The sequence below is a fragment of the Macrobrachium rosenbergii genome, chromosome 14 (assembly GCF_040412425.1).
Source record: "Macrobrachium rosenbergii isolate ZJJX-2024 chromosome 14, ASM4041242v1, whole genome shotgun sequence".
Lineage (NCBI taxonomy): Eukaryota > Metazoa > Arthropoda > Malacostraca > Decapoda > Palaemonidae > Macrobrachium > Macrobrachium rosenbergii.
Genome location: NC_089754.1, coordinates 16,804,246 through 16,825,925, shown reverse-complemented (window position 1 = coordinate 16,825,925; position 21,680 = coordinate 16,804,246). Strand labels below are relative to the sequence as shown.

At 37.9% G+C, this 21,680-nt stretch overlaps 1 protein-coding gene across 4 annotated transcripts in view; it reads right to left on the bottom strand.

Annotated features, from left to right (window-relative positions):
• LOC136845735 (zinc finger protein 436-like) overlaps positions 1 to 21,680 on the bottom strand; it is a 78,708-nt gene that overhangs the window by 24,745 nt on the left and 32,283 nt on the right. For 2 of the 4 annotated variants that reach the window (XM_067115956.1, XM_067115955.1), the window contains exon 2: positions 10,580 to 13,171. In XM_067115956.1, the coding sequence (XP_066972057.1) occupies positions 10,892 to 12,472 (1,581 nt within the window). In that variant the 5' untranslated portion in view covers positions 12,473 to 13,171 and the 3' untranslated portion in view covers positions 10,580 to 10,891. Of the gene's footprint in view, positions 1 to 981; positions 1,113 to 10,579; positions 13,172 to 21,680 lie in introns of those variants that run through there. The other 2 variants (XR_010855233.1, XR_010855232.1) reach the window with 2 other exon arrangements.

Below are 21,680 nucleotides of genomic sequence, written 5' to 3'. Positions count from 1 at the left end.
GAGCAATTAAGAGATCAGCTTATAATGAAAAAAAAAAAAAACGTTAATTTCTTATTTGAAAATAATATAACAAGACCAGTGAGTTACATTTCTTGACTTCCCTATATGGCTTGTGCAAAGGATTTGTGGCTTCTTACATGACCGGTGAAAGTTTAAGCAAGATAGAATTACAGAAATCAGACAAGACATTAGGAAGAGGCAAGAGAAAACAAATAAGCAAAGGAAAAAAATTCAGTTTTGGCCAAAGAGACATTGCAACAAACTTTTAATACCACCTACAGTGCCAGACTAAGAAGACTAAGGAAACATTTGTTTATAAACTACGTAATTAACATATGAACTTTTCAATGTTCCTGAATATCTGCAAAATTTCCTGTAATCGAATAACATGCATGTCTTCCCATGAAAACAAAAGAATGTCCATCAAATCCTAACAATTCCTTCAAAAGTGTACAACTGGATAAAAATTTTAATAAAAATTAAAATACTGTTACCATAGGAGATGAGTTCCCCTCAACTTTCTACATTTTTTCTTTTAATTTCTTTCCTACGACTTGTTTCTCCATCAAGATGTCCAACTTCTTTATATTGCTTCCATTTTCACCTCTTGTATCAGAAAAAATCTTTCAGGCAAGGTCAAGAAGCCAGGAAATGTCAATCACTGGTTTTGTTAAAATACTTTGTATTATCTTTTCTCAGAAGGGTGGGACAACAGCTCTCACATTCCTATCCAATATACTACTTTAATCTGTTACCAATAAATAATTTTTTCATGCCACTGTATTTCTTTTATTCATTCTTCTTTCATGAGGCTTTGCGTAAAACTAGAACTGATGGAAATTTAGGGAGAAATTGCGGAGGGCAGAGGATAATGGAGAAAATTCATTTTTCATCTAATCCCATTATGGGAACAAACGACAAGAAGTTTATGAAAATGATGATGATGTTTGTGCTCTTTATTCCCACTTCTTTGTATTGCTTACTTATCTCATAGCCATTTTTTCCCCTAAGTGTTTTTATACCTTAAATTTTAGATACTGTACAATAATTTGTATTTTTCCCTGATACTGTATACAAACCAGTCCTTTACATAGGAATATTCTTGCCACAATCTGGAAAGAGTTAGTGTAGATTAGTAACAAGGTGGTTAATTGGTGGTAGGTAGGTCAGTAATCCAATGCTCTTCCCTTTGGCAAAAGTGACTATGCAGGAATGGCTGAGGTAGAATTATAACAAAAGGCTCTGATTTGTATGTAAAAAAAAAAATACATCTTAAAAAATTTGGCACTTCTTCCTATGAATACAAACCACTGCCTTTCATATAGGATACTTTCTCATCAGGTGGGAGGCTTCTCAAATGGAACTGGTTGGTACTGTATTTGCAAAAACATGAAAAACATGCAAGGTTATGAACCTTTGCCGTGACCTGAAGTATGCACTTACAGCAACAGACTGATGGGGCAGTTAAACACCCACTCCAAATTTTCAGATTCTCAATCATGTACATAAGCAGGGAAAAGTGACACTAGTAAACTCCTTTAAAGCCTACCATTGGGATGCAGCATAGGATAATGAGGTTCAAGGAAATCCCATTTTTCCCATTTAAAGAACAGGAATTAAATGTGTGAGAAGCTTCTCACACCTCTTGACCCTTAAGGGATCGGCTAATTATATATCATGCACACCACCAGAGCGGGCAAACTTTAAGGTTGGCCAATTTAAGAAAAAACACATCAATGAAAAGAGGAAGATATGCAAATACACATGGTATAAGAAAAAAAATTCTACAAAATTTTCCCTACTTTCCAAGGGAAGTTAAAAGTGACTATTTACAACCCTGTGTGGGGCCTCTTTTACAAAACACTTGTAAATTTTACCAAGTTATACATGTTTTTTCTGATAATTTATTTCAATTTACTTTATAAAATTATAATTACAACTCGCACAATATCATAACAGATAAGAAATAAAATCAGTAACAAATTCTGAGCATATCTGTTGTAAAATATTTATGTAAATTTACTGAGATCAGGAAACGCAGTAGCATTTTTTTGGATTTATACAAGTTTTTTCTAATATTTCTTTGCAAAATTACAATTATAACTGACATCATATCATAAAAGATAAGAACTAAAACCAACAGCAATCCCTGGGTATATTTGGAGACTCTTTCCCGCTTGATACTTTACAGACAAAATTGTATGGCGCACAATATCAATCCCCCTGAGAGGGGATCCATCCACCACCCAAACCTGTTTTAGATCCCCTATTAAGGGTTAATGAGGGAATGCAAGAGCAGTAGTAATAGGCACTAAAAGGAAAAATATGAAAATATAAAAAAAAATTTTAAAACACGCTTGTATTAAAATGTATTAAAAAGTGAAAAATAAATCTTTTGAGATACACCATGATTTTCTTACAATTAATCATGTCTAATAAAAATAAAAGTGTGGGTGCCAAACCTGGAAAGAAGCACTACAAGAAAAGAAATATATATTTTTTACATTTCTTGTAGCATTTCCTTCCATGTTTGGCACCCAGACTTTTATTTTTTTAGATATGATTCATTGTAAGAAAATCCTGGTGTGTCTCAAAAGACTTATTTTTCAATTTTTATTGCATTTTAATAAAAGTATGTTTTAAGAATTTTTTTTATATTTTTTATTTTATACTTTTTAGTTTTGACAGAAATTGTAACAGATTTATGATTGTAGCCAATGAAATTGATGTCCTGTCGAGCCATAGAAGGTTTGAAAAATCTGAAGAGTTATTTGCCAAGTCAAAGCAGTTGTGAAAAATCCGAAAAGTTTGAGATAATGGGAAAGGTCACTGTAGGGTCACTAGAGGTCACTGCTGATCTAATGATCTTGTAAGGTTGCACTGTTACCAGGATTGAGTAACTGTACAAAATTTCGTAACTGCAACATTTCAAGTCCATCAGACAAAGGGAACAGGTCGAAAGTTGAGTTACAAGATTTGACGATAGACAGACAGACAGACAGATGCAGAAGTCAAGTTACATAAAAGTATGTAATGAAAGGAATCATGACAGATCACCTTATTTCTGTGGTTTAGCTAACACTGCTATGAGGATATGAATAAAAACTCGTGTGAAATCTGAAGATGCAGGATGACATCTCTCATTCTTCTACAGAATGAACTGAAGAAAACTATCCTAAAGGTTAGTGAGGAATCATGAAAATTAACACTAACTATAAGAGAAGAATGCCTGAATGGAAAAGCAAAGCTGCAATACAGGAACCCTTACCATAAAACATTCCAGGAACCCTTACCATAAAACATTCCATGTTCCCCTGCAGTTAAAGGAAAACATGAAGCTTACCCCCCAAAACAAGGAACACTCATTGCCTGTAACTACCAAAAGAAACCAAAATTCCCCAGGTCATCCAGAGGGAAGGGAGCAAAGCTATCATAAAAAGGGAGAGTTAAGCACTGGATGCTTCCTTCCCATTGGTAAATGTAGTGAGGAATGAGAAGAGCCGAGCATATGGCAAGAGGTAAAGGCACCACAGTACCTCAGCAAGTGCCTCGAGGATTTTAGAGATTCCAACAAAAGAGTCAAAAATATGCATTTTCCTAAACTCCATACTGTTAATCATCCAACAAGTCAACATTCAGTGAAGACCCATCCCAGACTAATCAAAAGTGAAATCCTTAGAGGGGAGAGAAGAGATGTGCTTAAAAATTTAAGATTTCTCCACAATAGGACAGATGAAATGCTGACAATAAGTGACATCTATATGAAAGGAGTATACTCAAAGAAAAACTCAGTCACATGCCACTTTCTGTATGAGAGAGAGAGAGAGAGAGAGAGAGAGAGAGAGAGAGAGAGAGAATTTCCCATAGTACAGTAATGTCCCTAAAAGATGTTTTGTCTACTTAAAAGGCCTGCTTTACACCTTCTAAATAAAAAGAACATCTAAAAGTTACACAGGAGAAAAGATCAATTAGAGGATGCAAAAAAAATTATTCAGGTATCACCTGGGGGTGTTTCAAGCTCATCAAGTTTCTGTAGATATCTTGTATGTGTAAACCAAGACCTGTTACAACACCATGAATTGACCATGTTCAAGAAGGCTCCTCTATACTGACCAATGGGGAGGGTGTGTTAGAGCATACTAATAGCCTAATTCCATGATACCTTCTCAAGGAGAGGACTGCCAGCATGGGATTTCTGGGGAGACATGAGAGAAGGAAGACTACCGGTGGGAAGACTTCTTGCACATTCCACAATGGGAATGATTAATCATTTTCTGAAGTACAAGAGTCCCTCACAACTCAGAATGATTATGGTCAGTTATGAAAGCAGGTCATTACACTGGACATGGGCACCATCTGCCTCCAAAATAGCACTACTGAACTGGATAGCAGGTATTAACTGTGTTGGACACTTTGTGAAAGGCTTACTCAACACAAGCAGAGGCAGCATTAGGCACATGCTACAACTGGTCTGCATCAGGTACCTATACTAAACCTGGAAAGGATTGCAATAACATGTACGGTCCCTACAAGCATGAGTGGACTAAGCAATATTCTCTAATTTGAAAGAACTGTCCTCTGGGTAATATCAACAATGAACTCCTAGCTACAATAGAAGCCTTTCCACTGTCCAGAGGAACCAAGCAGTAAACTGATTTTTTCCATACCAGCAGACTGCTATCAATGGATGTATCATGGAAGTACTGGGCCAGGGGAATGAAAAACACTGGAGTGTCACACAAATAGTGCACAGACACCATGGCTGATTGATGTGTGCATATAACTCAAGAAATGCTTGTCTTTATAGACAATATAACCATGAAAGTCCTGTGACTATCTGTGGAGAATAAACATCTAAAAACACGAACACCCATGGAGGTACATGTTCGAGAATGCTTTCCCTCTTCTGGGAAAGAACAATCCACAAGCAAGCTATTCCTACAATAAACAAAGCTGCAAGTGAATATGCAACCAACCAGTAACTGACCAGTACTGACTTAATAAACTGATTCTGCAATGGAATGTTGTGAGAACAAGAACCACAATAAGCCAACACACTAGCCAGTCCTACACTGCATGTAAGATCATGATCAACACTGCTCTAACCTAGTGGTTGATGTGCACAGAACCATGAACCAAAGACAATGCAGTAGATCACAAAAGTTCACAACCAGAACCAAAAGACACTACATACTGTATATGCACACCAGTAAAGCAGCCTGAGAACAAGGCTGGTTACTGTTGACAATGCAGCACTAGCTCTGCACAAACACACTTAGAGCACAGGTAGTATGTGAAATGAGCAGAGTTTAAGCACCAACACTGCATTAACATGCTTAGCATCTGAGCATACAGACTGACAGCACACAAATAGGCATCAGCACAGAAAGTGCCCAATCACAGGCAGGCAGCTGAAATTACTGTAGCAATGGTAACCATCCTCAAAATGACCCCAAGAATATAACCTAAATGACAAATTTTAATCTATTTGTATTTTTCATACAGCATGGTCTTGGGGCCAGATTCATTCCTTGCATGACCCTGATAGATGGCAAAGGATGAGTGCTAGCAAATTATCAGATTACTGATCAGTACCACACATAGGGTCTGGACCTTCACAGTGTTCCATACTCTGGGATAAAAGGGAAGGACAGAGGGGGATAAATTCAAAAGACAGGAGGAAGGGAAATGGAGGAAATGCTATTTCTTACTCCCACCTTGTCTCTTGTTCAACCTCATGTGAAGAGTCTTGCTAACAGACATGAATAAAAAATTGTGACTAGACTGACCTATTCTCCTGGAGCTCAGCCCATGAGGGGAACAAGACCAATGTTCCTCCAACAAAAGAAGAAGACTGGAGTAATCCCAGAGAATCAACTAGAGGAGAGATTTCCAACCATCTCCATAGCAGTCTGCAGGCCACGACAGAAAATGACAAAAAGGACAGACAGAACTCTCAAGACCAGAGGATGGGAGATGTTTCCTGCTCACATCTTACTCTATCTCCTTGCTGCAGCAATGGAGACCTGTAGGACAACAGCCAAAGCAGCCAACAGAACCTGTAGAACAGAATCAACAGCAGTTACAGGAGCATGAACAACCAGGATGGAAATCATACATGCACTGTCCATGATAACTATCAAAATATTGTGAGAAGGGAAGAACTCCCCTACAGTCTGCATGCCTCTTCAACATCATACCAGTACACAGGAGAGCTGGAAGTATGGGTGTCTTCCCCACAGGAGGATAAGAGGATACCTGGGCATGAGCATGTTCACAATCTATAGGAGACAACATAGAAGTTTATGTAAATGCTCAGCCATTAAATCAAAATATTCTCCTACCCTCTCATAATCCTAATTGAAAAAAAGGGTTGCAACAAGTGCACACAAAATATGAAGACAGGGCTATATGCACAAAGCACAAGAGCAGCCTCCCTAGCAATTACCCTACCACTCAGCACCTTTGGAAGCCCCACTGAAGGGTGGTTGTTAACTTTATCACTATCCAGCAGCTTCTCCCAGTGTATGGTCCCATCAAAGTGAACAGGAGAAGGGATCACTCCTAAGTCTGTTAAAGGGAACACTCCCAGGAAACCCCAAAGGATAACCAAAAGAAGAAGACTGCCTACAGACCCAATCCTCAGTGGTCTGAAAACCAAGGAAGGAAGGATAGAGCATTAAGAACATAGGCAGTAACCTGATGCTCTCATTTGTAACAAAAGCAATATAAGAGACTGCTCACAACTAGCATTGTTTCTTTACTATTCAAACCAAAAGACAAAGGTTATTGCACAGAGTGAACACTGACATTGTCACAATACAGCAAACCTGAATACTGTACTACATAGGAGCATGTTCATAAAATGATAATGGTTGCCTCTTGAGAAACAAATTTAAGATAATAATTCTAGTACAGTATCTCTAACGTACCGAATAATGAAAACAAATGGTAGTGTATCATAATGTTGAGCTTCACAACCCATTCAAGAACCACAACCGCACAACCGAGACACTGTGACTTGATGGTGGCCACAGAAAAAGTTTTGGGTTACCTACAGGTTGAGTTGGCAGTGCCCAGCCACTCACCTACCAACCACCAATTAACTACATTGTTACCAAGCTCCTACATCTGCTTCCAACATGCACCAGGAATACTTCTATATGAACAGTGATGGTTTGTATTCTCAGTGGAACAAACTGTGTCTGTAACATGCTGATTGTTTGCTTTCCGATTCATATGGTCTTTACATAGCATTGCCACCACACAAAATGGGAGGACAAACTGTTCATAAGTAATGCCTACTTTATTTTAATCTTTGGCTACAAATACAGAAAACTGAAAAGCTTTTCATTTACTAAAAATAACATTATATCCTGTCTAAACTTTCATTTCAGAAGTACATCAAACGTTTTATGTGAAATTATACCTCCTGATAAATAAATATCCTGGCACTGGTGACTGCTACAGCACAAAATTCATGTCCCCACTGTTATCACTGCTCAAGAAATTTGCTGTGAATAACACCACCCTCACCTCGGCCTGCCTGTTCTTCCTTCCTAACTCCTCTATTTCTCTTTCTGTCAGTATTCCCCTCTCCCCCTTAAATAAGCACCTTCACCTAGGCATCAGATTTTTCTACTTCCTGCAGTCTCTCCTCATTTCAAGTCTTGTTCTCATTTTTGCAAGGCACAAGTTCCCTATCACTCATATTTTTTATCTCTTTTTTTCAAGACTTGTACCCATTTCCAGCTTTACATTTTCTCTAGTCTCTGCTTGCCAGCTTTCAAACTATACTATCACCAGAGGTCTGGTCATGATACATTGTAAATTTTGCAAGCATTGCTTCCTTTTCATTGCCAGCCTTTTTTTGAAGATAAACAAACCATCACAAAAATAATGCTTGAATCATTAGCTATTCCCTTGTTTAAGCTCTCACCACTGCAGGCCAGCACTGAGGTTACAATTGCTCTAGTAACCATACTACAGATTCGGCTACTGAATGTCACTGACTTGATCCATGCTATTTATTAATATCCCAAAACCATATATGTACTGTATACAATGCAATAAGCCAAAAGGCATGTATAAAAACAGATTTGATATATCTAAAATCAATAACAAATAACAATATATCTAACTGAATAGATAAATAACAAAAACAAGCCTACAACAGTACAGTATATGAACAATGGTGCACTCTTGAAAGTACCCTTAAGCAAGGGAAGTCAAACCCATGACTGCAGAAGGTCCTGGAACACTAGCTTCGGTCACCCTGTGTAAGGTAAGTAAATGAGGCACCTGAGACATCCCAACAGCTGATGGACAGCAGTACATATACTGTACTTTAATCAATTTTCAAAAACTGGCAGAGGTAATTATTCCCATCACTTAATATTTAAGGTAATAGTTATACGGGTTCCTTGATAACCCTTTTAACTTTGACTGAATAGGACAAATACCAAATAAGTCCCCTCTTCCATTCTTTCTGAATCCCTGTATATTGCCATCTCTAAGATAAGCCTTTCTCTTCAACATTCCATTAGACCCAAAGTGATGAGAGCTAGTGTCTCCTGAACCCTTTACCATTCCCAAGATCACTGTATTTGACTTTAACTATTAGTTGTCCTTTATGGTTTCCAAGGTTGTAGATTAAGCTGGGAATTCTATTCTCCTCTACTAGCCTATCATAAACCTAATCACCTCCACCATAATGCTGACAATTTGCTTTTGATTGCATCATGCTTTGGCATACAAGCTTCCTTAGTCCAAAGCAGCAAGCAGGGTTTTCTGTGGTGGTAGACTCATCATCTGGGAAACCTTTTACTCAAGTAAATACCTAAACTTCTCCCTTACTATCTTTTGAACTAATATTGAGTTTCCAAGCCCAAGATCCTATGAAACTTTCAACTTTTCGGCATTATCCTCATCCTGCCAAATCTCAATTACTGTACCAGTTTTCACAACCAAGAAGATTCCTGATCAAGTTCCTCAAAGTTTTGCTTACTACTTTACAAGAGGAAAACATACTCTGATTCAGTACTACGAAATGGTCAGTTGCAAACAGAAAAATAAAAAAAAAATATACCAAAGACTTCTATAAGATCCCTTGGTTGGACTACTTCACTAATATTCTCTTCTCATAGTTAACTCCAAGCCCATGATAGATGAATGTTGTTCAAAGTATGCATGTACTTGAAACAGCATATTACTGCATTATGTGGATGCTCTAAACTGAGGCTGAACTGCAACGTTCATAAAGTTTCATGAAAAATTTTAAGTTTTATATTACATCATTTCAAATGAGTACCATGAGTTTTAACAGGAAAGTTCACTGGTGGACATGAATGGGTAGCAAAGGCAGACTAGCTGCCCATCAAGTCAAATTGCACAAATCAGCCAAAAAATTACCAGGGCTAAAGTTTGTGTCAGGGTGATAATTCAATGCAAAAGAGTGCTCTTTGAACATCTGCTAGGCATACTACAAAAATCTTACAAATACAGTACAATGTGTTTTCTCTTGATGTCTTCCTTGGAGAAATGCTATCACCAAACTCCTGTCACATGTTCAGTTCAGTACATCTTCTTGGTATCAGAACAAGTTTTATTTACATGTACAATTTAAGAGTATCAAAGTTTATATCATTATATAAATACTGAAGTGCAAATTGGCCAGACTACTGTACAACAATTCAAAGTAGCAAGTTTTAATATGTAAACTCTGAAACAATCACATACAGTACAGTACTAACAAAAGTAAATTTAGATCAATGAATGTTAGTAAGAGTGGTAAAATATGTCTGGGTGATCCATTAAGTATTTATAGTAACAGTAACACTGCAAGTTATGATTGGATGTGAACTGGCCAGACTACTGTACATCATATCAAAGTAGCAAGTTTTAATATGTAAACTCTGAAACAATCAAATACTGTACGTACTAACAAAAGTATACAGTATTTAGATCAATAAATGTTGGTATAAATAAATGTTGGTATAAATGGTGAAAGTATGTACCTGGGTGATCCATACAAGTATTTGTGGTAATAGCAACACTGCATGTTATGATCAGATGTGAATTTCCTAACAATCAAAGACAATATGGTACCAGAAGCTACACAAAGGATTTAGAAGTGAAAAGAATTATCTATGGAAGCAAGAGTTGGAATGAATCACAAACTGTTGAGCTAACTCTCCTTTAATTAAGTGTGGCTATGAATGAGGATCAAAGGAAATAGGTGAAAAAATGGATCAGACTCTTTCAAGGTGATTTTAGAATGAAGGCTGGCAAAATTAATAAACATTTTAGAAGTTTTGGGAGATGGAGACCAGAGAGGAAGACCAAAAAGTGTGGGCCAGATGGGGTTAAGAGGTGTTGTTTAGGGGGGACCTTGATATATGCATGAAAACCAAGGATGAGTGTGCACCTGTGTGCAAAAATCTTGTGTGGGGAAAATTAACTTGCTACTGATCAGCCTCTGTGTAAGTATATGAAACAATTAATGGATTAACACAGTGACTGCTGTTTTGTTTTTCTCTGGTGCTACCCTCTTGTTGTTTGGAGGTTAAAAAATGAAGGGTTAACTATCCCTTTAATTATGAACACAACATAATTTACAATACAGAATTTATTCCAAAACATCTAAGAACTTAGCCCTGGAAAAAATTCTAGAAAATGGGAGCTTCTTACCTCCGTAAGTGTACGATCACACCTACTAGAATACTCATATCTCTATGCAGAAGCAAAGGCTTTTACATTTTAGTATTTATTTACGAATACAACTTGTAGTGGCAAGAAAAATTTTTTATATAAAATTTTAGCATGAAAAATTATACAGATATACAACTTCATTTTGAAATGTACAAGCAGTGTCTTCAGTTTTTGTAGCAGTTCAAACTTCTTCCTTAGTTTCAATTTTCTCTGGTTTGACATGGACACTTGTGAATTCCTTTGGCAGACTATCGTCAACTTCTTCATCTAAGCTTTCTGACTTCAATGCATGCATTCTTGATTCAGGGCTGGGAGTTTCAACTTTTACTGAGCTTGTTGTAGCCATCTGATCAGCAATATACACAAAGGATTCAGCATTGCTTCCTTCTAAGTGATTTTCATCAATGTGTTTCTTAAAACTAGCATATCTTAAATATTTCTTTTTACAAACAGGGCACCTAAAATTTCTATTGTCAGAATGAACAATCATATGTCCCTTTAAATGAGCTTTCTGAGCAAAAGTTTTTTGGCAAATGTGACATTTATGGTTCCTTTCACCACTATGAACAATTCTGTGTCTTTCTAGGTTTGACTTCAAAGAAAAACGGAAATCACAGATATCGCAAACATAATTTTTCTCCTTTGTATGAACTCGCATGTGAACTGTTACTTTAGACTTATGAGAGAATAACCTTCCACAAACTTCACATGCAAAATTCTTTTCTCCTGTGTGAATTAACATATGTTTTGTCAAAACAGAACTCTGACTAAAATACTTTTCACATAAATTGCATTTGAATCTTTTCTCACCTGTGTGAACACGCCGATGCTTCACAAGTCCAGATTTCATTGAAAAGCCTTTCTGGCAGACTTCACAACTGAATCTCTTGATTTGCGTGTGTGAAAACATATGTGACGTTAAATGTGAGCGAAGTGAGAATCCCTTCCCACAGAGCTCACAGATGAAGTTCTTAACTCCACTATGTATTAAGGTATGCTCAATCATGTGAGCTTTTCTAAAGAAATCCTTCCCACAAACTGGACACTCATATTTTTTCACACCTGAATGAACAATCTGATGACGAACTAATGTTGACTTTCGAGAAAACCTTTTGTCACACGAATCACACTTAAAATTCCGTTCACCTGTATGAACTACCTTGTGATTTTCTAAATGAGTCCTCCGTGGAAACCCTTTCCCACACAATTCACACTTAAATTTTTTGCTTTCTGAATATTTGGTGAAATCTCCCATTATCCCAAAAGACTGGGGAAATTCTTTGCCTTCACTATCACTAATTCTGTCTGTTTGGTCACTGTTAGAATCTTCACTATCATCTCTATCTGCAGACTCACCATTCTCATCTCTTTCATTATCATATTTCTTTACAAGGTTTTCATCCTCCACATCTTTATTATCTAAGGAGGTATGGTAACTTAAAAAGTGTTCCTCATTAATAGCTTCATGAATGAGGTATTTTAACTTGTCTACTTCATTATTTTGATCATGGACAGTATCAACAATTTCTCCATCATCCAGTGATTTACAATTATCTACCTTACCATCCTCACTATTAAATTCCTGAACCTGACCTTCCTCTCTCTTTTCAAAATCACCTGAATCATGCGTAAGATTATAAACTTTTTCCTCCTTAACTGTAATGTAAGTAACATTAATATCTTCTTTAGATAATATATCTTGAGATATTGCTTTTTCCTTATTCTCATATTTATCCCTTAAAACACTTGGTAATGATGCCATGACCACTATTATAATTCATACAGAATGTATATAAACTTACTTGTTTACTAAAATAGCTCAAACAGCTCCATATTTAAAAATATGTACAGATTTTCCCTTGAATTAAAAAATAATCACAAATACTGTAACCATTTAAAGGTTCTGTGACCTGTAGGAGGCTTAAAATTTGAAATAATTTGAATCTTACAGACATTATTTTATATCTTGAACCACGAATACTGCAGTACTTCAAATTCCCTGAATACTAGTGAGATATTTTAAGCAATGGATACTAGTGAGATATTATAAGCAATGAATACTAGTGAGACAATATAAGCACCAAAGAAAGTCTGTTAAGGACAGAACTAAATTCCTGTATTACCTTGCTTCTTTTACAAATAACTAGTACATTATTTAAAACTGTGAAAATTCAAACTCATGATGAAAAATGTTTGCATTCTCTTTGGTGAAAATTGCTTCTTCAATGCCTTATATTGATATCAAACTATTCATTGTGCAAACCACAGATGGTGTAACTGACTCCAATGTAGCAAAATATAAGTGGAGCACACAAACAATACCAATCACTATATAGCAAACAAAACTTAAATGGTTGTACTTTAGATGTGTCTTACTGTATTTGGTACCAAGTAATACATCCCAAAGCCTGAGTTTGTTCCATCTGGAAGACTGACCTCTTACTCAGTAAGAAAACACATTCTGAAAGAAAAACAGCAAAAAACCTGTGAAATAAAATACTGAATCTAGAATAATTCTTGTTTCATAAGTAAAATCAGCTCACGTTACTTATCCCTTAGGAAATGTAGAGTTCTAACTCGTGCTTAAAAATTATGAGTTTCCTATTAAGATAAGACTGACCACCATCATAGAAGTTCCCCAACTTACTTATTTAGCATTTCATGAGCAGCTAGCTAAAATGGTATTGTTTCATGAATAATTATCTGAAGGGTTAGAAGGCTGTCAAAGTCTCATGACTTTTTTACGATTTGTATATCTTCATTCAAAGGGCAAACCTTTTATTGTAATTATGTTAAATTGCTACTTAAATGGGGGGCATGCAAGTAACTCCCTAGATAATTCATCTAATTAAGAGTTCTAAAGCTTAGTACCTATAACCTTAATAGGTCTAGAGTAATCCCCAGTTTGTAATTTAGCTATCAATCTTGAATACGACTTGTACTACATGTCAAAAACATATGCAGGTATATATAAACATTGAATAAAAAATCTTCCACTTGGTTTGCAACTTAATGTAGGCAGAAAAACATGCTAGTAACACTTAAAGTGCATACAGTATACTGATAATGGGGTACTGTGGGGCAATAGACTGAGGTAATTGCATTGGGGAGGGGGGAGCAGGGGGGGAGTGGCAGAGCATTCTTATGCTTGGGAGCATTTGCAACTGTTATTGGCTCAAAAGCAACATTACATGTCATTTTGTTTATTGCCTACGAGTGGTTTATACAGATGTATCAAGACTATGTCAGAGTTTTGTTCTCTAATCAACTGACTCGTGTGTGTGTGTGTGTGTGTGTGTGTGTGTGTGTGTGTGTGTGTGTGTGTGTGTGTGTGTCCCCCTGCCCACAAAAGGTACCACTGACGGTGGCAATGAATTAATGAGTGCTTTAATTAGCAAACAAAATTTAAAAAAAAACAAAAGGTTTTAAATACTGTGTATGAAATTGATGTCTCTCCTGGCATCAAAGACGCTCCAACCTCGAAGGCACACCTGACTTTTGACTAACAATTTTGATAACAAAACAAACAAAAATAAAGTGACAACATTCACAAGTTGATTGCTTTGTTCTGGTTGGTGTGCTGAGCACATCTGCAATGCACTGAGGAAGAGTGAATCTGGCTGGTACAACATACTGATTACTGTAATTTTTTCACTTTTTTTTAAAAGCCTTTTGTGCTTTCATGATCACTGATTTTAATATTCAATAAGCTTTTCTGAAGTTGGCATACCAGTGAACTTGAAAATTTCAAACAGATTATGATGTAACATATACAGTACTGTATAATCTCCCGAGCAGTGTCACACCAGAACTTTTCTTGCCCATCACAGTGTCTCAGTCTAAGTGAATGTTCATGTGAATACATATGTGTATGCGTGTGTGTATGTACATGTACACATCATATTCAAGTAAACTGAAGTACACACTCACCTTGTGTATGCTCGCCTTGCTCTCTCTCTCTCTCTCTCTCTCTCTCTCTCTCTCTCTCTCTCTCTCTCTCTCTCTCTCTCTCTCTCTCTCTAGGTTATTCTTTATTGCTATTTACATGGTAGCAAATGAAAATTTACAAATCACTGCCTCATCTAAAACACATGATCTATTTCAGCTTCGGCAATCATACATCACAGGTTGAAAACTTGGGTCAACAGGTAATGCAGTATGTTTACTGATTAACATACAGGTAATTATATGAATATCTTATTATAGCATATCATGCTAAGAGTACAGTAGTACCAACATATACACATTAAAATGATTGCTTACAAAAGTGCAAGTTACACGTAATCGATAGTTGACCTGAACATTTAGCATAAATTTAATTTCATAGTATGTGACGAATTTGATATCCCTTTATGGAATGTGATTGCTATAACTGAGTTAATCAGTACTATAGGGCATCATATATAGGTAGAGGTACCAATAAGTACTCACCAGGCCAATATGTATGCATCGGGTATTTAAAAATGTCTGCACAGAAAAAGACAGCACTTTAATATTCAATCTTTGCCTCAGTTTAATCCTTCACCATTATTCTATATACAGGCAGTCCTCGGTTATCGGTGGGGGTTCCATTCTGGGGGTGTCATGATAACCGAAAATTGCCACTAACCGAAAATCGGTGATTTCCGGTGATTTTTCGGCTTATCGGCGCCGAAAAGTGCCAATTTTCAGTTATCAGCGCCTCTGTTAGTTATGTATTGGCACCAATACCCAATTATTGGCGCCGATAAGCGGAAATTGGTGATTTTCAGCGCCGAAAATTGCCAATTTTCATCGCTAGACAAGCCCCATAAAACCAGACCACCATCAACTGAGCCCGCCGTTAACCGGGGACTACCTGTGTAGACAAGTTTCTAGGTTCTGCTTTCTGTAATAAATTAGTTACCAAAAGAAAAAAGAAGGCAAGGTGAAAAAAGACACCATTTCCTTATGAAAATTTAAGGGTTTCTCATGTATCTTCTTATGTCATGGTTCATTTACATTTAATATAAAGTATTTGGTTTTTTTTTGTTTGCAGGTTACTTTTGGGATGGGGGCCCATAAGAAACAAGCATCAAAAGTTTTGTAAAATAAGAAATAGAAGAGGAATAAGGGTGCGCACATATTGGACAAGGCCATGACACACATGCCCAATATGTACTCAAAATTAAAATCGCCTGCCAAAGAGTCCTAAGCCACATTGCACAACAATCTAAGGCTACCTGTATTGCTAGAGAGAATATGGGCCACTGTTCCATGAAAATCATTGGAGTAATATCCAAGTCAATTTACCCCACGACTGGCACAAATTGTACGCAGTGTGTGATATCCTATATGTACATGTGTACGTAGAGGGCACCACGCAATGCTTACCTATCGGTCATCACACTTTTTTACATAAAAAACATTAACTTCTATTCTTTTTTTCAGATAGAATAATACAGTAGGGCAAAAACAAGTAAACAGAAAAACAGTATGACTAAAACAAGTCAACAGCAAAAAAATAAAAAAAAAGTGCAACAAAAGAAACATGATCCAGCTATAATTGCAGATACTTTAAATGATATAGAAAAGTAAATTAAGTAGGGAAAATTATTGTAGCCCATATGATTTCTTAAATGACATGATATAATTCAATCATTATTACTGTAGCATTGTTCATTAAGAATATTTCACTTCATTGCATTTAGTTTTTATGGGTAAATTAATTGCATTTGGTTTTTGTGGGTAACTTAATTGTATTTAGTTTTCAACTTAATCACTACCGGTTTATAAATGGCTGGTTATGTCTTTCATCCTGCAGTTTGGGGTGTCTATCAGATCTGCAGCAAAGAATTTGAAAAAATAAAGGAAGAGAAAGAAAAGAAAGAATCAGGCAAAAAGAGGACACCAAAATCAATGGGCAGGAAAGGTTCAATAACACAAAGAAAGAAGCAAAAAGTACAAACAGATACAGGTGAAGAAGAGAGAGAACTACCAAAATTAACAAGTAAGAAAGGTTCTGTAACACAACGAAGGAAGAAACGAGTAGAAAAAGATACAAGTGACGAAGAGGATATACCTGACGACAAAGAACTAACTGGAGTTAGTCAAGAAGTGGCAGGCCCTTCCTGTGATAGTAGAGCAAGTGAATCATCAAATGATGAACTCCTGAGTTTGCATGACAGTTCAGATGAGAGCTTAGATTATGAAAGAGACAACTTTGCTTTTGGCATTACCCTTGAGGAACGCAAAGTAGATTCTTGGGTTAGAGTAAAAGTAGAAAAAGCAACATCATCTAGCAAAGGTAGAAAATCATCCCCATTTGAGGTGTACATTGCCAGAGTCATAAAGGTCAATGACGGCGGGTATGAAGTGTCATTTCTGAAAGAAAGAAGTGATGGCTTCTACATGCCGGAAATTGAAGAAGTGTCATATCCACATCACCAAGATGAGATAGTTGTTCTAGAAAGCCCACAACGAACATGCAGAAATCGTGTATATGGGTTTTCATTTCCATGCACCATTAAATCAGTACTTATCTCCCACCTGGCAAAGTCAAAGTGAAAATAGGGTATAAGACTTTCTAGTTCATTTTCAAACTATCCAAAGAATTTCAGTCAAAAGTCTATTTTTTTCTACTGTAAGTACCAGTATAAATAAAGTTTTTCTTTTTTTTATTTGATTTAGTTAATATACCACACTGATTCCCATGGGAAATGGCAAAGAATTTCCTAGGCAAACAATTTATTTTTTTTACTACAGATAACTTATAAATATTTCTTTAACATACTCAGTAAGAGTGAATACATTAGAATGTCCTAGTAACTTAGCAGTTTTGCTAATTTTTCTTTCATAATCACTTTTGTCTGTATGAAAAGTTAATCTCCTGTAGTTACCAGTCGTATAATTAAGGGATTTTGACAAAGGAAAAATCTATTTCTGGGGGAAGACCTGTGTCACCCGGTGAAATTACCATCTAGCACATATTTCTAGGAAAATTTATTGCTAAAACATACCAGAGAAAAGCTAAATGCAATGCTGGGGTTACTGTAGTGCGAACTCCATAAAATGGAGTCGTATATAGGAAAGGGTGAGTGTTGCCACTACCACCGGCCTCTGCCCTGTAGAGATTTCCAATCTCAAAATCCCCAAAAGCGATGTGCCGTTACAAAGCCCGCACCAGCTCCCCGATTACCAACATCTCAGCCGCCATATTGGCATTCCAGGTTCTTTAGGATTTGGTATGTTACTCAGGGGGGGAAAAAGAGGAATAGCGGTGGGTCACCGGGTGACACAGGTCTTCCCCCAGAAATAGATTTTTCCTTTGTCAAAATCCCTTTTCTGGGCTTTGACCTGTGTCACCAGGTGAAATCATAGCAGAGAATTAAACATACCAGCTTGGCGAAGCCCCTTGAAAACTACTGTGATGGAGAGAAATAAAACCATGAGTAAAACTGAGTTTTAATTACCCAAGCAGAAAAATTCTTTTTTAAAAAACATGAGAACAACAAGTCAGGGGATCCATGCCCAAAAGCAAACATGTTATACAGTAATTTAGAACATGATTAGAAATGACTTAATCACTAACAAAAAGGGACAACAGACAATATGTATGGTGGGAGTCAGGCTGTGAAGCATGCCCTGACTGAGAAAAACGGCAAGGGAGTAAGCAGGCAGGTAGAGGGAGTGACAGAATAGTTAAGAATGCATAATGTGACCACCAGAGGAAGGGACAATGCTTCCTGCTGCCACAGTGGAAATTTTAGGGCCACTAGAGATTTGAGGTAGTGGCATTTGAACACCTGAGTGATTTCAACCGTATATTTTGAGATCGTCAAAAAATTCATATAACGGAAATAATTAGTGGAGAGTGTGCCACTGCCTGATATCATGAACCTTTGGAACTGAATCTGGGTTAGCTTGTTTAATAAAATACAAGATTTGTTGTCTGATGGCCTTCAATTAAACAGTTCCTCCACCTTCCCTAACAAAAAGAGGGCCTGATGCTATATTAGAGGTTCTGTTTAAATAAGCCTTTAAAGCAGTGACTGGACATAACTGTGTGTGGGTCTTGTGGAAGAGGATCAGCATGGGGACCATCTATCTTGTGGATCTTCATTCTTAACTTAAAAAAAACTTGAGATCGGGGCTAGCAGAACTTCTCTGACGGGAGGAAATCGACATGGTTGAGTTCTCTAGATAGAGCGGACAACTCAGAAATTCTAACACCTGAAGCTAAGCTAATTCAAATATGTGGGTCTTCCTTAACAGACTTGAGAATGAACATTTTTGATTATCAGTATCTGATGCTAATTTAAGAACGTCATTTAAGAACCAGGAAACCGTGTGTGGGCGGGTTGCTGGTCTCAACATAGCGCATGCTCTAGGAATTGATGAAAAATATGAGTCTGTTAAGTTAATATTAAAGCCATGTGAATAACATCTTCAAAACTGGTTGGCTGTAGTAATAGTACTAGAGGCTAGACCTTTTCAAATAATGACCTGAAGAACGAAATTGCAAGGTTCGTGGTCATTTCTTTAATATCGGTCTTTCAGGAATAATGCTAATTTCTTGACTGTTGGAGTCGTATTGTTTGAGGTAGATTCCTTTTGTCTGATTCTAAGAACAGTGTATTAACAGGGTCAATGTGCTTTATCTTTCTGAGCTGCGAATTTCATGAAATCATAAAGCCAGGGCATTTGAATTCTTGAGGAAGCTGACACAGTCCGGTTGTACTATTTGTGTGTCAATTTTGGCCTGGGGATTTGTATGCATGGAGTTTCAGCTCCAGAAGAAGAGGGGAACCAGTTGCTCTTGGCCAGTTGTTCTGGTTTTATGACCTTTGAATAATCAAGCTTTCTCTCAGAAACTTTCATCAACAAGTTCACTGGAGGGAAACAGGTAAGATCCTCTGCCCGCATGTTCCAATCTATTGACATCGCATCTGTGGAGTGAGCCAGAGGGTCCAGGTTGGGGGCCACATAACATGGAAGTTTGTGGTTGCTTTCTGTGGCAAACAGATCTACCTGGAGACCTGGGACCTGACTGCAAATCCACTCGAATGATGTTTTGTCCAGGGACCATTCCGACTCCAGCGGAGTTGTTCTGGACAGAGAATCTGCAATGACATTCCGGACTCCTGCCAGATGGGTAGCTGACAAATGCCACCGGTGCTTGTTTGCTAGGAGAATATTGCTATCATTACTTGGTTGACCAGCTCGACTTGGAGCTCCTCTGTTTATACAATGCACCACTACTGCACTGTCCAAAACCAGCCTGATATGAATTAGTCTGGTTGGGTATGGACTATGATTAGAAAGACTTGCCATTAGCCGAGAATGTTGATATGGAACTATTGAACATAGTGGACCACGTTCCTTGCACTTTTGTGTTGAGTATCCTCCCCACCAGCTCAGAGAAGCATCCGTGTAGTCTGTAGGAGGAATTGGAGCAGTACTGATTTTTGACAAGCACTTGACTTTGTTGACCAGGGCAGTCTCTTTCTCAGCACTGGCAGATCAAAGGGACACACCTTGTCTCTGAATCTGTTGTTGTACGTCTCGCCACACTCTGTTTATGTCTCAGTTTGGCTTTCAGAAGCAGATCTGTTACCAAAGCAAACTGAAGGAACCTAAGACCCTTTCTTAGATGCCCAGTGGGAAGCTTTCCTGTTCTTGAGGAATTGCCTGGTTGCTTTGGCTATTTCTCCATTTGACCTAGCGAGAGACGGTTTGTGGCTAGTCAGAGTCCCACTGGATTCCCAACCATTGAGCGGGTCTCAGAATTAAGTGGGATTTCTCCCTGTTTATTTGGAAGCCTAGAGATTCCAGAAAAACATTAAGGGATGTTGCTTTCGTGATATTCAGGGTTGATATTAATTATCAAAATCTCAGATTCAGAGTATAAACTGCTTATGATCTGACATGGTGTTGAACTCTGTATCTGATTTGTTGGTTCTGAACTATATTGTTCAGTCGCATGACTCAAGCAAACAACATTTTTCTAGTCTGTTGATAGAAGAATCTATAAACAGACGTGATGGCAGTCTAAGTCATGAATTGATTGACAATATGAAACTTTATGCTGACCAGTTGTATATCGTTAGGTAGAATAGTCTGGATTACTCTTTTATTGGACACTATTTTGGACATGTTATTCTGCCTCAAATTAGACTTCTAACTTTATAGCCTGCGGGCGAATAACCGCAAGTCACGGAGCTTGCGGGCGATGACTAGTGGGACTCTGCCTGCCGGAGAAGACTCATCGCTCAATCTGAACCATGAACTGTATGTGAATTGTGGTTAGAAGATCGTGGTGAGAAGAGACTGCGCCGCACGCAGGTATGCTGGGCGAGACATCGATCTCTCTGCCTGACTATGTTTCGATGAGCGAAGCGCGATTATAAGAACTCTGCTGCGTCTGCCTGGCAGCTCTGTTGATGCCGAAGTATACAAATATGGCAAGCGTTAGCCGGAGATGTCACATAAATGAGAAGCGGCGTGTGTTGGGCTGGCTGTACCAGCAAATACTGTTGCTGAGCTGTGCTTTGAGAAGTTAGCTGGCGGCGGGGCCAGACAACTAGCACAGTCTGGAAGTATGAGGTCTTTTAAACTTTTGAACCTCTTCCCGGGTCTGGGATGAGTCGGAGAACTCCGTTGGCTTCCGCTTGTGGGAGACCCCAGCGGGAGCAGAGGCTTTGGTTGCTGAACCCACTCTGCCAGGACTGCGTTGCACTTATTCCTCCGGAAGATATTAGCCCCCAAACAGGCTCTTTATGAGCCTATTGGGCTCGTGCCTTATAGTGGCTGCCGCAAAGATATGTTTTCGGCAATTCATTCGAGCCACTATGAAGTCGTACAGGTCCTGTTGGAATCCCGCCAATAGGGATTTGGTAAGGACCTGGAAGAGGGCTTCTTCGTTGTAGACAACCGAAGTTGCCTCCGCCAAAGTCAGGGAATGCAGGGACCGACTTAGCCTGCCTCACCCAGCTTCTGACTCGGCCTTCAGA